We start from the raw sequence: 13,533 nt of genomic DNA, 5'->3' as shown, positions 1-13,533 counted from the left end.
AAAAAAAAAGGACCAGCTGTCCCTTTTCTCTCTCACCAGAGCTAGGACATCCCTACAAGCTAACAGAAATCTGAGCTTCATTTGACTTATTTCCTTGTTCTCACTTTCTCGCTAGAAGGTTCTCCATCATAAGTGAGCATATGTATCTAGGTCGTCATTATAAAAGTTGCTTATCCCAGGATCAGCTGCAAGAAAAGCCCACCTCTTCATTCCTTTGATTATATATTCAGCTGCAACATTATATAGATAACAGGTCACCGGTATCAATTTCCTTCTAAACCCTTCTCTACGTTTCTTGAGGAGTTGAGCAGCAATTCCCTCAAACTGAGCACCCTGTCCAGTTGCTAGCCCCTTTTGGGATTGTGTGACGCAGGTTTCTTCCTGGATACAAACCACTATCTCCACGGCTCAGCTCGGGACACAGTGCTGACAAGTGATGGGGTGTGTCATTGTCTGCCCAGGTTGTACTGGAAGTCACCAGTTTCAAGAAGGGGGTTGGTCAAAGGTTCAGATTATGCTTCTGGTTTTGAACATTGTTTGCTTACAGGACAGTCATGAAGTCAGGCTCAGAGTTGGTGAAGGCGGGGTTACGCGCATTCTTTGAAAACGCTGCAGAAGACTTAGAGAAGACTTCAGAAAACCTGAAGCTTGGCAAGTTTACCCATTCCAGAACGCAGATTAAAGGCGTTTCTCAGAATATTAACTATACTACAGTGGCTCTGCTACCCATCCTGACGTCCATCTTTGAGCACGTCGCTCAGCATCAGTTTGGGGTGGATTTGCTCTGTGAGTCATACTGTTATTTGTCGTGGATTTATATGTACGTGGCCACAGATGGAAACTGTGTGGCTCCTTCACTTATGTTGACCTTGAGGGCAAAGTCAAAAGATAATTATTTGATACTTTTTTCTTCTTAGGTTTAAAAATGAACTAGTAGACTCTGGGAAGGGAAGAAATCCCCAAATTTGAGTATATAATATTTAATCTTTTCCCACTTATATTATGGACCAGAATTTCCCACCTGGCTAGTCTAGCTCCCAGCCACTGTGCTCCCTCTTAATTTGAAAAAGTTATCTGAGAAGGTATAGGTTTGCTCTCAGCGTTTTCCAGGCACCAGTTTTCCTATTAAAAAGTCCTAATTTTTTCATTGGATACCAGAAGCAAAGGAAAGATACTAACATTTTTGTTATCTGACTTCAGAAGAAGACCAAAGTCGGTTTTATTACCCACCATGCATAGCCCCCCCGTGCAGATACTCTGCCACCAAGCTTCAGTCCCACCAAATTTTAGCACGATTTTAGGTTAACCAGTTGTTGATAGCTAAGGCCGTGTTGTCCATATCCCTGAATGACTGAAAATCCATTAGTTTTATGGAGTGTGGAGGAGAGGGGCATCCAAACTCATTATTTTGTGTCATCGAAACAATGAAAGTCCTTGGTTGAAAAGCAAAAAAAAAAAAAAAAAACTAAATTAGTTCTGATGCTGTTAAAGTAGTCACAGATTTGACGAGCGTCCCCAGATATCGTTAGAGGCAGGCAGCCTGCAGATTAAATTCTGTGAGTTCTTAAGTAGAACATGCCCTTCCCTTAGGAAACATAGTAAAATCAGGATATGACTGAATTGCCTTTGGAAAAGCGTCTAGCAGAGAACGTGGGATAAGAACACATGAAGAACTTTGCTGTCTCTCTGAAGAGAGTGGGGCCCCTGTATGTATTAGAGCACTCCCTAGGAAGTGAGCACACAGCTCATGCAAGCTTCAGGTTTCCTGCATTCTTCCTTTCAACGGAAGGAAATAATTGCCCTGGATAAAATTTGACTGCAGCGTCTCCCTCTAACGGGAAAAAAGAAAATCTCATTCTGGAAGGACCCACCAGTCAAATTATTCCTTTCCCTGGGAAGCAATTTGATCCCTGTCCTAAGCCCCACAAAGGAATTATGGTTCTGAACTGCAGTCGCTCACTGGAGCTATCAGTATTTTCTCTCCCAAATCAGTAACTAGCATCTGAGTAGAAAGGGATGTATTTGTTTAAAAAAAAAAAAGTAGGTCTTTTGCTCTTGACTGATGGTTTGACATATAATATGTTGGGGTTTTTTTTTTTCCCTTCCTGTTCAGGGACCTTTTCAGCATACGGGAGGTGAAGCTGGAATTGATGCGAAGTAATGACAGCTCTTCTTTGTTTCAGTGGGCGATGTGCAGATTTCATGCTACCACATTCTGTGCAGCCTCTACTCCCTTGGCACAGGAAAGAACATCTATGTTGAGAGGTAATTAGCGAACAAAAGAGGCTAACACAGTCAGGCTCAGAAAAATGTGACTCACACTTTTTTAAACATTTAATTACCCCTTTTCAATCCTGCAATATCAAAATGCTCACTAATATGGAGGGGTGATTTGGAGTCTAGGGGATGAACTGTTTATGGCAATATTAAGCACTGTAATGAGGCTATTGAGATTAATGACTTCTATGGGGATAGCTGGCGAGTGTATCTGGAGGAGCAGTATAGCCAGAGTAAATCCTATGCTAACCCGTTGCTGTCCAGTCAATTCCGACTCATAGCAACCCTATAGGACAGAGTAGAACTGTCCCATAGGGTTTGTTTCCAAGGCGCGGCTGGTGGATTCAAACTGCCGACCTTTTGGTTAGCAGCCGTAGGTCTTAACCACTGTGCCCCAGGGCTCCAAATCTTGTGCCAGTAACCCCTCCCCCCCCAAAAAAAAATGTCTCTCTTTGTAATCACAGCTTCCAGAGCTCCTGTGGTTAAAGTTGGCTGAGACGCTTAAGGACATGAGGCAGTTGCTTTAGTGTTTGATGAGTTTCTGTGTGATACACCCTGGACCTTTACCATTCTCAGCTGTCAGATTAGCTGCAGTTTCTAATAGGTTCACGCTTTGGTAGCAGAAATGCCATTCAATAATCTTGAGTTTGAACAAGCTGATTTGCAGAGGTGCCTGGGTTCCAGCTTTGTGTTTCTAATCTGCCTGTACCAATGGAGGCCTTTGATGACCCCCTGCTTTTCAGCATCAAATGCCGTGTGTTGTGTTGTTCTGTTTAAGTCCATGGGGAAGATTGAAGGATAAACACCGTATTAACCAAGCTCTGGACTTATCCTTGGAAGACTTTTTTCCTTTTTTGCCCTTTCAAACCAGGAAATTGGAAGGAATTTGATCTGTCCTTTAAAATTACTTCATCTAAACACTGCCTTGGTATCTGCTCTCTGTATACTTCCTCTACTTATAATGCCTGTACCAAACAAGCCCACAATAGACCTTGTTTCCCATTAAAACCCATGTAAATGTCAGGCCTAACATCATTCTAAGTGCAGTCTCTCAATAAAGCAAAAAAAGACTGTGGCTCCTTCAGAAACACTACATAATGACTAAATTTGTTTAAAATACAATTTTAATTCCATACAGCTGCCTAGCTTTCCTTATTTCACCTAAAATATGGATAGTTTTCTCAGTTAGGAATAGGAACAGGGCAGACAAAATTTTTTAACCATATTTTACACCAAATCAACAAGAGCAGCAATAAAATTTTTCCATTTAATATTGAATTTTCCTTAGAGAAGATGCCTTTAATCCACTTTTCCCATTGAGCATTGGTGAATATTTTCTCAATATCTTTTCTTATCCCATCAGTTTGTATGTGTGTATATATGTGCATCCATATATGTGTGTGTGTTTCTTTGTACAATTATTTTTGTAAAGCTTAGGCATTCTCTTGGGGAAAAAAAGTCAAGGAAAGGTCAACTCTGAAATGTCAGACCAGAAAAAGACTATTCTTCATATGACTTTTTATATGCTATTCATATATTCATTCCAGATTTATTGTATATCTGCTTTCAACAGCACTGTGAATCCTGGTGCCTATGTTTTTTACTCCATGTTGGTGAAGTCAAGGCTTGAAGAAGCAGCTAGGTCAAGGCTGCCCCATTACTCCTCTGTTAGTTAATCAAGCAGCTGTGGAATTGGAAATTTCACATCCTAGAGTTGTGAGACTTTTATTTATTTTCTTTTGTGTTGTGAAAGTAAGACATGCTTGTTTTAAAAAATTCCAGCAATAGAGACGCATAGAAAGTTAGAAGTCTACTGTTTTCCTCTCCCTGGTCTACTGCCACCTGGATCCGGTTCCCAAAGGCAGCCACTCTTTATAATTTGGTGTGCATCGTTCTAAATGTTTTCTGTACCCATACGTTTTTACACGTTAGGATCCTAATATTCATATTGCTTTGCCACTTTTCTCTTGTGGAATGAAGCTAAAAACTTGATTTCTTTATCATACAACTCATATTTTTTAATGTATCAATTAGATACAATATCCATTACTTCCCTGTTTAAAAAGATGAGCAAATTAGTATAGTTATATTTCTAGCCACCTCCTGTCCTTTCCTTTTTGCTATATATAATTCATCATAAGATTTACATTCTGTCATATAACCGATATTCTTTGAGTTGATTTTTCTATTTTGCTTTGTCTCTTGGTCCACTGGATTTATCATTAAGAAAGTTGGTTCTGTAAGAACTGGAGACCACGCATGTTTTGGAATATCACCCCTTGACTTGTCTATGTGAGCAGTGTTCATGATACAGAATCCTTGGCTCATAGTTGCCTTTCCTCAGAAGCCTGTATACATCGCTTCTTTGTGTTCTGACAGTGTATGTTCCCTGACTAGGTGATTTATTCCATATATGTGTGACTTTGCACAGTGGTTAGAGCAATCAACTGCTAACCAAAAGGTCGGTGGTTCAAAACCACTAGCAGCCCCATGGGAGAAAAACATGCCAGTCTGCTTCTGTAGAGATTTACAGCCTTTGAAACCCTGCGGGGTTGCTATGAGTCAGGATCGACTTGACGGCAGTAGATTTGGTTTGGGTTTGCCGTGGAGAGGAGAAGCTGGCTGATTACAGGATTCTTTGGTCTTGAACCTTAGTAACTTCACTGTGGTACGTCTCAGTGTTGGTTATTCTGCATCAGTCTCCTCCAGTTCTTCTCAGAACATAATACATCCCTTGAGTCTTCAGAATTGGGGCTTCCTTTATCTCTTGAAGGTTTCATTTTACTATGTAGTTGATTCTTTTTCTTACCTGTTGTTCAGGGAGAGCAATCATGTGTTTTTGTTGGCTTTTTGCTTAATCTTCTGTACCTCTGGTTTTCCCTTTAATAACTTTTAATCCAGTTGCCATCCAGTAGATTCTGACTCATATGTCAGAGTAGACCTGTGCTCTGCAGGGTTTTCAATGGCTGATTTTTCAGATCACCAAGCCTTTCTACCGAGGTGTCTCTAGCTGGATTCGAACCTCCAACCTTTCAGTTAGTAGCTGAGTGCACTGATGGTTTACACCACCCAGGGATCCCTGTTAACTCCTATTAATTTTCTGTTCTGTGTGTGTATGCTTTTCTGAAACTGCCTCCCTGTTACGGACTCTGTTTTTGTTGTCTTTATTTTCTATTAGTGTATAGAGAAATATTTTTCTGTATTTTTTTTATAATTAATCTTTTGAGATATGTATCTTATCTATTTCTTGGTTTTTAGGTATCTTGCTAGTTCTCAAGAATGAAGAGAGGAGTGTGTTGAGGGTTGAAGGGGGCAGAGGAGAGTGAATAGAGGAGAAAGTGCAGATAGCTTTAAATGTGGAACATTGTCTCAGGACCAGGTAACTCCTCACCAAAGCAGCAGTGCCATAAGCCATAGGAGTGCATCTCTAGCGCCCTCCTCCTACAGAAGTAAGCTGCTGGCCAGGAGGAGGTTAGTGAAACTCTCAGTATATCCTGTAGTCATAGGATTCTGCTTAGTGACTTAATGTATGTTTCTTCTCCACTTGAGAAGCCCTGGTGGTGCAGTGGTTAAAGCGCTCGACTGCCAACCAAAAAGTTGACAGTTCGAACCCACCAGTCCACAGTCTGCTTCCGTAAAGATTACAGCCTTGGAAACCCTATGGGGCAGTTCTGCTCTGTCACATAGGGTCACTGTGAGTTGGGTTTTATTTTCTTTCTCTTCCGCTCCACCTCACCTCCCGTGGTTCTCCAGGTTAGGCGTCCTGGTGGTACGAATAGGAGATGGCATGTATCATAGTTTGCAAGAGCTGCTGTGACAAAAGTTCCACAAGTGCGTGGCTGTAACAAACAGAAATTTATTTTCTCACGGTTTGGGAGGCTAGAAGCCTGAATTCAGGGCACCAGCTCTAGGGGAGGGCTCTCTGTGTCTGCTCTGGGGGAAGGTCCTTGTCTCAGCGTCTCCAGCCACCACCTGGCAGCTATCTTTCCCCCATTCCTGCTTACCTGCTTCTATGCCTAATCTGATCTGTTCATATCTCAAAAGTGCTTAGGTTTAAGACACAGCCTGCACTGATATGGCCGTATTAACATAACAAAGAAAACCCTATTCCCAAATGGGATTCCATTCATAGATCCAGGGGTTAGGATTTGCAGCACAAATTTTGGGGGACACGATTCAATTCATAACAGCATGTCTGCGCCTTCCACGTTCTAGTTCTGTCTGCCACTCTGTAATAGGAAACCTGGCCCCTACACATGTGATTCATTATGGCTTTCAGGGCCTGTACACCCTTAATCCTCTTTGTTTCAGGCAAAAACTCATCTTTTGGTCCCCTCAAACCCAAAAAACCAAACCCTCTGCCATCGAGCCGATTCCAACTCATAGCAACCCCATAGGGTTTCCAAGGCTGTAAATCTCTGGAGAAGCGGACAGCCACATCTGTGTCCCACGGGGCAGCTGCTGGTTTCGAACTACTGATTTTTCAGTGAACAGTTGATGACTTTAACCACTACACCGCCAGGGCTCCCATTGGCCCCTTCAAGAGCCCCCTGTTTATGTCCAGAGATGGTTATACTCTGCTTTAGGTCCAGAAAAGTCTGTTTAGGTCTCAGCATCCTCACTTGATTTGATCTATGTTTTGTGGTTTGAAATTATCACACATTTTCTAATTTCTGCACAGATCCAAATTGCTCCCCAGTTTCTGATGAGTTTTAGGGAGGAAAGTGCGGTGAAACCACTGTTTCTCTACCAGGTTTTCCTGAAGTTTCCTTCACTAATGAATGAATGTAGGGTTGCAAGGAAATCACTAAACGTTTGGTTTCCGCCTGTGTCTGGAGTGTGCCTTGTGGATAGAAAAACATTCCGAACACCGGGGTGATGGGATGGAGCCTTGGTGGTGCAGTGGTTAACAGCTCAGCAGCGAACCAGAAGGCCAGCAATTCAAATCTACCAGCTGCTTCTTGGAAACCCTTTGGGGCAGTTCTAACTCTGATAGGGTTGCTATGAGTCGGAATCAACCCAACAGCAATGGATTTTGGGTGTGAAGGGAAAATAGTTGTTGAAACAGAGTAGAAACGTTGCTTTTGGAATATTTTCTAATTGAGACGACTCTGAGAATGTCATTGACGAGTGGAGGTCTTAAATACAGAATTTCAGAGAAGGATAAAAGCTTTTGTGTATTTAACCATGCAGAATACTTGCATTCTTTATCATGGAGATCCTTAGATTAATTGATAGAGCATTTGATAGGAGTTAAGAAAACTATGTTTGAAACTTGATTATATTAAGCATTGAATCTCAGTTTTATTTCAGATGGAAACAGTGTCTCTTCATTCCTACTTTAGAAATATGTGTTCCTTCCCTCCTGCCCTGGCACCTGTAACATTGCCCTTCCTGAGCCTCTGAGGTTCCTCAGGGTGCTCTTGGTATCATCGTGCCCTGCCCTCGCCCCTGTGTGCTCTCTGCCTTACCTGCTGTTTCCATGCCAGAGCTTTCCCTGGCAATAGACTTGAAGTAATTTTCAAAACTGCAAAGCACCATATATGTGTAAGGTATAATGATCATGACAGTGATAACTTTGTCTCTGCCTGTATCCCTGACAATAGACATTTACAATGTAAGATCCAGATCCAGGAGTATAAAATTGAGAGATCCGACAAGGAAAGCCTGCTACCTGTCACATTAGGAAGGGACGAAAACTGGAATAAAAATTGAACCCTCTTCAATATGACACTGGTATCCTCGTGTCTATTGTGTGAAAAATACTGCACTACCCATAGGAACTGCGGGGGGAAAGAGAGCTACCATATCCAGTGCTGAACTCTCCAGCCTCGATCTCTGATTGACAAGGAGCTGTTCCTGTAGTCCACGCCCTGCCTGGGAGCTGGCTCCAGGCCCACACTAGCCCCCGGGGGACGCTATTGACCCGGGAAGCTCAGTCTGTCCCTGACAGGCCCTGCCTGGGGGCAAGGTCATTCACACTGGTATGTCACAGCCAGGAGCATGAATTGGCAGACTTCTGGGCCTTACTTTCCACAGAACTTTAACAGCTAGGGCGGAAAGCTGTTCCTCTGTCTTGGCCCAGCAGCCAATTAGCATCATTGTGTGTCCCCAACTAGAAAATGCCCTGCCGTGGGCTCATGGAGACTCTGGTCTGTCAGGGGTTAATATCAGAGAGGACAGGGGCATGTCCTTACATCAATGCAGACTGAGACTTATCCACTGCCTTCTGCCCCAAGGATTGCTATTGTCTCTGACTAAATTCCGAGAAGTCCACTTTCATGAAATCATGACTTTAATTTTGATGAAAGAAAGAAAAAGAAAGGAATAATGGATCACTTTACCACCCAGGCAGTTCAGAACCAGCTGCTGTGTACGTTCATCCCGCTGAGCCAACTGAAATCTGCTCTCCGATTTGAGATCTTAGCCCCTCTCATCCCTGCTCACCACCCAGACCTTCTATCATCAGTGCTCTCCCTGTGGCATTTCTTTCCCTTCACGGTTTATCTCCTTACTTCCTCCGCCTCCTCTGAAGGCAAAACTAAGGAGAGGAAATGTGATTTTCTCCCCATCGGCCACTGTGGTTGGTGAAATTGTTAACTAAAAAAAATGGCCCCTTGTAGGATCCCCATATTTGATGTGGCTCTCGTTGTCCCCGGAGCCTTAGTGGTGTAGTGGTTCAGCTTTCAGCTGCTAACCGAAAGGTCGGCAGTTCGAATCCACCAGTCACTCCTTGGAAACCCTATGGGATAGTTCCCCTCCGTCCTATAGGGTCACTATGAGTCGGAATCGACTCGACAGCAGCACATTTGGTCTCATTGTCCTCAGGGTCATTGAGGATATTGGATATTCAGGAATGAAGTTAAAATGATGATTCTCTTCTCATGCCCATCCACCACCTTGAGCTTGGCAAAACCTGTAACCAGTTGTCATCCAGTCAGTTCCAACTCACAGCGGCCCCGTATGTGTCAGAGTAGAACTGTGCTCCACAGGGTTTTCGGTGGCTGTTATCAGAAGTAGATTGCCAGACCTTTCTTCTGAGGCTCCTCTGGGTGGACTCAAACCTCCAAACTTTAGGTTAGCAGCCGAGTGCATTAACCATTTGTATCACCCAGGGACTCGAGTGTGGCAAAGAAGGAAATGACCAGAGAAGGAAAAGTGGGGGAAGCAGGACTGGCATGAGGCCTACTCAGAAGGGAAGCAGCTGTGCAGTAAAAGCTTCCCGAGGAGTAACCCTGTCCCTGCAGACTCACTGTCTCACTCCCTCCCCACCCCACCCCACAGTGGATGCAGGCTCCAAATGGAACCCAGGGGCTGAGTTAAAATGCAGGCACAGTTGGATTTGTTCTGTCCAAAGGCCACTGCTGTGCCTCTAGAGCAGCCCTGGATCTATGGGGATTTTAAAAGTCAAGTCTTCATCAAGAGGGCAAGGCTGAGCCGTTAGTGAAGAAGTGATTGCCTGACTGGGGACATGTCCATCCACTGTGTCTGGGTGCTGTTTTTAAAGTTATCTGCTCAGATACTTCACAGCCAAATGAGCTGTCAGCTAGTCCGTAAAGTCCAACTCTAAGAAGAAGACGATAAGGAGTAAACCCATGTATATTAATGTTCCTTTAAAGTATTCAGATCACTTTTTTCATAGGTTTGGTCACTTGGCAGGAGCCCCTGGCTGGCACACATGGGTAAGCACTGGACTAACTGAAAGGTCAGTGGTTCAAACCTACCCAGAAGCACCTCAGAAGAAAGGCCTGGTGATCTGCTTCCAAAAGGTCGCGTCCATGAAAACTCTATGGAGCAGTTCTGCTGTGCAGTACATGGGGCTGCCATGAGTCGGAATCAATGGCAACGGGTGGTTTGGGGCACTTGACTGAAGATGGGGTGGGGGTTCCAAGGAATACACGGCTTTCTGCTGGCTCACCCTGTCCTTTCCTCCTCTCTGGAGTCTGGCCCTCTTCAGACTAACCAGCAGATTGGTCCTGTGTCTCAAGCAGAGCAGTTCTATCCGCCCTCAGGCGAGGGCCCTGCTGACTCTGATCCTACCCCAAACAGTCTCCTCCAGCCGTTTTTCAGGACAAGACCAGTTAAGATCACATTTTTAATCCCACTCGAATGTGTCTCTTTCTCTGTGCTATAGCAGAGTTGCAGGTTGATTCTAATTCCTATAATTAGTCCATAAAGATATGTTATTTGATGACATTGCATCTGGGTTCTGTGTCGAACCCAGGGTTCTGTGTCTGCTCTGCGTTCAGGGAGAAAGGATTCTCAGCACCTGAAAGGGTAAGGTTGAGATTGTCTGGCTTTCTCCTGAGTAAAGCGTGGCCACCCTAGACCACCACCCAGGAAGTGCTTGTCATCCACTTCCAGAGACGCTGTGCTTTTGACGTTCTGGCTTCTTAGTGCTGCTGTGATTGTTGGCGGTTGTCATAGTGAAGGGCAGTTAACACAAGTCTTGGGTTCAGGGTTCTGTGGGGAGTTGAAGGGAGCCCCGACAGACGAATGCCTTTCCATGTCCACACAGTAGCAGCAATGGGGTAAGCATTGGCTCTTGGCTCCAAGTGTCCCCTCTCCAGCTGGCGGTTGTCCCCATAATGGTCTTGTAACAAGGTGCAGCGGGCACCCACAGCTCCCAGAGGTTCTGCCTGTGGGCTTCGTGTACACCGCAACAGCCCTCTGTTTGAGCGGATCAGTGCAGAGGAAGGCAAAACCAAACACAGTATGGGCTTCAACGTTATCATCCTCATTCAGTTCTTCATTATAAACCTGCTGTCTGCATTCTGCATTATCTTTGTGTCTTGGTGTAACAAAGAACTCCCACTATGGGTTTATTTGAAGGAATGGTTCCCCTGATTTGGTAACTGACATCGCATGAGTAACTCCAGGACAGTTGTATAGTCTGTCTGTGATTGGATGCCGGTTAGTGGCTGAGAGAAGCTGCCAATGGATGGGAAATCTGGCTTTGGTCTATTCTTCATTAGTAAACAATAGATGTCAGCCCTCATACAGGCCCTTCCAGCCAGTGTTGTCACTGTATTGTCTCACTAGCAGAAAGGATTTGCTAGGTTAGACAGTACAACCCCAAGGCTAAGCCCAGATTTGCTTTAACTAGCCAAGTGCCTCGTTCCCCTCGTTTACACTCACAGAAACTTGGTTATCCTGCAAGAAAGCCAAGCCCTCTCTGCTGGAAAGAACACTGAACTAGGCATCCTAAGAATTTTGTTTTAGTTTGTGTGCTTGTTTCACAGAAAGATCTAAAACCCAGAGCTTAATCCGTGGTGGACGCTCAGATGTTCGTGGAAGCAAAGGAAGGGAACGAGAATGTTGTAGGTCTCTCCTTGAAACCGAGCAGTATGCTTCAGGACCTCTTGTTCGTATTGCAAGGCAGTATCTTCTCGGTGTTTTTGGCTTCTTATCTACTGTTCCCTCTAGTGGCCACAGGATCTCCATGAGAATTTACATAGATGATTTCAAAGCATTTTGAGAACAAGGAGGATCAATTTTAATTTGGATGTCAGTAGAACTTACTCTCTGGTATGCTGGGAGAGAAGGCAAAGCTACACAGTGTATGATAGCACCTTAGCCAGTGAAGAACCGAGTGCCAAGGAGTGATATCATTGTGAACCTTTGGCTTAGTGTTTGGAGCAAGATCAGGGGAGGGAGAAGTGCGTGTAACCCTACTGATTCCAGCGCCCAGGGATGGCGTAACAGAGTAATCTATGGAGAAAGGGTCTGAGACATCCTGGGAAAGGGACCTGGCTCACCAGTGCATGGGGCCAGCATGTGGGTGGCACCACTTCTGAATGGATTTCTTTGTTTCCAGGCAACGTCCTGCCCTCGGAGAATGTCTGGCCTCACTGGCAGCAGCCATACCAGTGGCATTCCTGGAGCCCACCCTTAACTGCTACAATCCACTCTCTGTCTTCAACACCAAAACCCCCAGGGAGAGGTCTAGTAAGTATCCTCCCCCACAGGTCATTGACCCATTCCCTGTGCTGAGAGAGGAGCGGCCAGGAAGGCCACACAGGCAGGGAGCAGCAGCCTTGCAGCTCTGTTGGTTTACCTGCACCGAGGGGGGTCAGGACCCCAGAGTTAGAGGCTAGATTGCATGTCTCCATCCTATTGGATAAATGGGCATGGCAAGAACTTTCTTGTCATTAAACCCATTAAAAAACCATTGCCATCGAGTCAATTACAACTCATAGCCACCCTACAGGACAGAGTAGAACTGCCCCATAGGGTTTTCAGGGAGTAACTGGTGGATTCGAACTGCTGTCCTTTCGGTTAGCAGCCAAGCTCTTAACCACTACACCACCAGCACTCCTTGTTATCATTAGACTTTAGTTTCTTCTTCTGTAAAGTTAGGAGACAATGTAGTTGATTTCTAAATCCTTTCCATCCTAACCTCAAGTTCTCTTTTCTGCCCCAGCTCTCAGTTCCCTTTCTATACCTGGGGATGTGTCCCTTTCTCCAGAGTATCATCAGAAGTGGAGTGCATATCCACTCTAATACTCTAATTATTGTAATCAAATCCAAGGAGAGGTTATGCTTTCAAAGATGCTGACCACGTGTTCTCTATCCCCATGGATGACTAAACACAGAAAGCCACCAAACAAAACTGAAATCATGCAAGAAAGGGAATTTTTTTTTTATTGTTGTGCTTTAAGTGAAAGTTTACAATTCAGGTTAGTCTGTCATACAAAAATTTATACCTACATTGTTATGTAACCCTAGTTGCTCTCCCTGTACTGTGACAGCACACTCTTCCTTTCCACCCCGGATTTCCCATGTCTGTTCAGCCAGCTCCTGACCCTCTCTGCCTTCTCATCTCACCTCCGGACAGGAGCTTCCCATTTAGTCTCATGTATCTACTTGAGCTAAGAAGCACACTTTTCATGATTATCATTTTATGTCCCATAGTCCAGTCTAGTCTTTGTCTGAAGAGTTAGCCTCAGGAATGGTTTTAGTTTTGGGCAAACAGAGAGTCTGGGGGCCATGTCTTCCAGGGTCCCTCCAGTCTCAATCAAACCATTAAATCTGGTCTTTTTCCTAGAATTTGAGTTCTGCACCCCACTGTTCTCCTGCTCTGTCAGACTCTCTGTTGTGTTCCCTGTCAGGGTGGTCAATGGTGGTAGCCAGGCACCATCTAGTTCTTCTGGTCTCAGGCCGATGAAGTCTCTGGTTTACATGGCTCTTTCTGTCTCTTGGGCTAATACTTTCCTTGTGTCCATGGTGTTCTTCATTCTCCTTTACTCCAGGTGG

General features: G+C 44.5%; 1 protein-coding gene across 1 annotated transcript in view; it reads left to right on the top strand.

Moving 5' to 3' along the window:
• The window catches only part of RYR3 (ryanodine receptor 3), a 420,187-nt gene that overhangs the window by 327,037 nt on the left and 79,617 nt on the right, over positions 1-13,533 (top strand). Inside the window, exons 63-65 of the mRNA XM_004380716.1 lie at positions 548-786; positions 2,184-2,265; positions 12,095-12,225. Of these exons, the coding sequence (XP_004380773.1) occupies positions 548-786; positions 2,184-2,265; positions 12,095-12,225 (452 nt within the window). The remainder of the gene's footprint in view (positions 1-547; positions 787-2,183; positions 2,266-12,094; positions 12,226-13,533) is intronic.

This window comes from Trichechus manatus, unplaced genomic scaffold, assembly GCF_000243295.1.
Source record: "Trichechus manatus latirostris isolate Lorelei unplaced genomic scaffold, TriManLat1.0 scaffold00076, whole genome shotgun sequence".
NCBI lineage: Eukaryota > Metazoa > Chordata > Mammalia > Sirenia > Trichechidae > Trichechus > Trichechus manatus.
The sequence above is the reverse complement of the archived record's forward strand: the minus strand, read 5'-3'. Positions and strand labels throughout refer to the sequence as shown.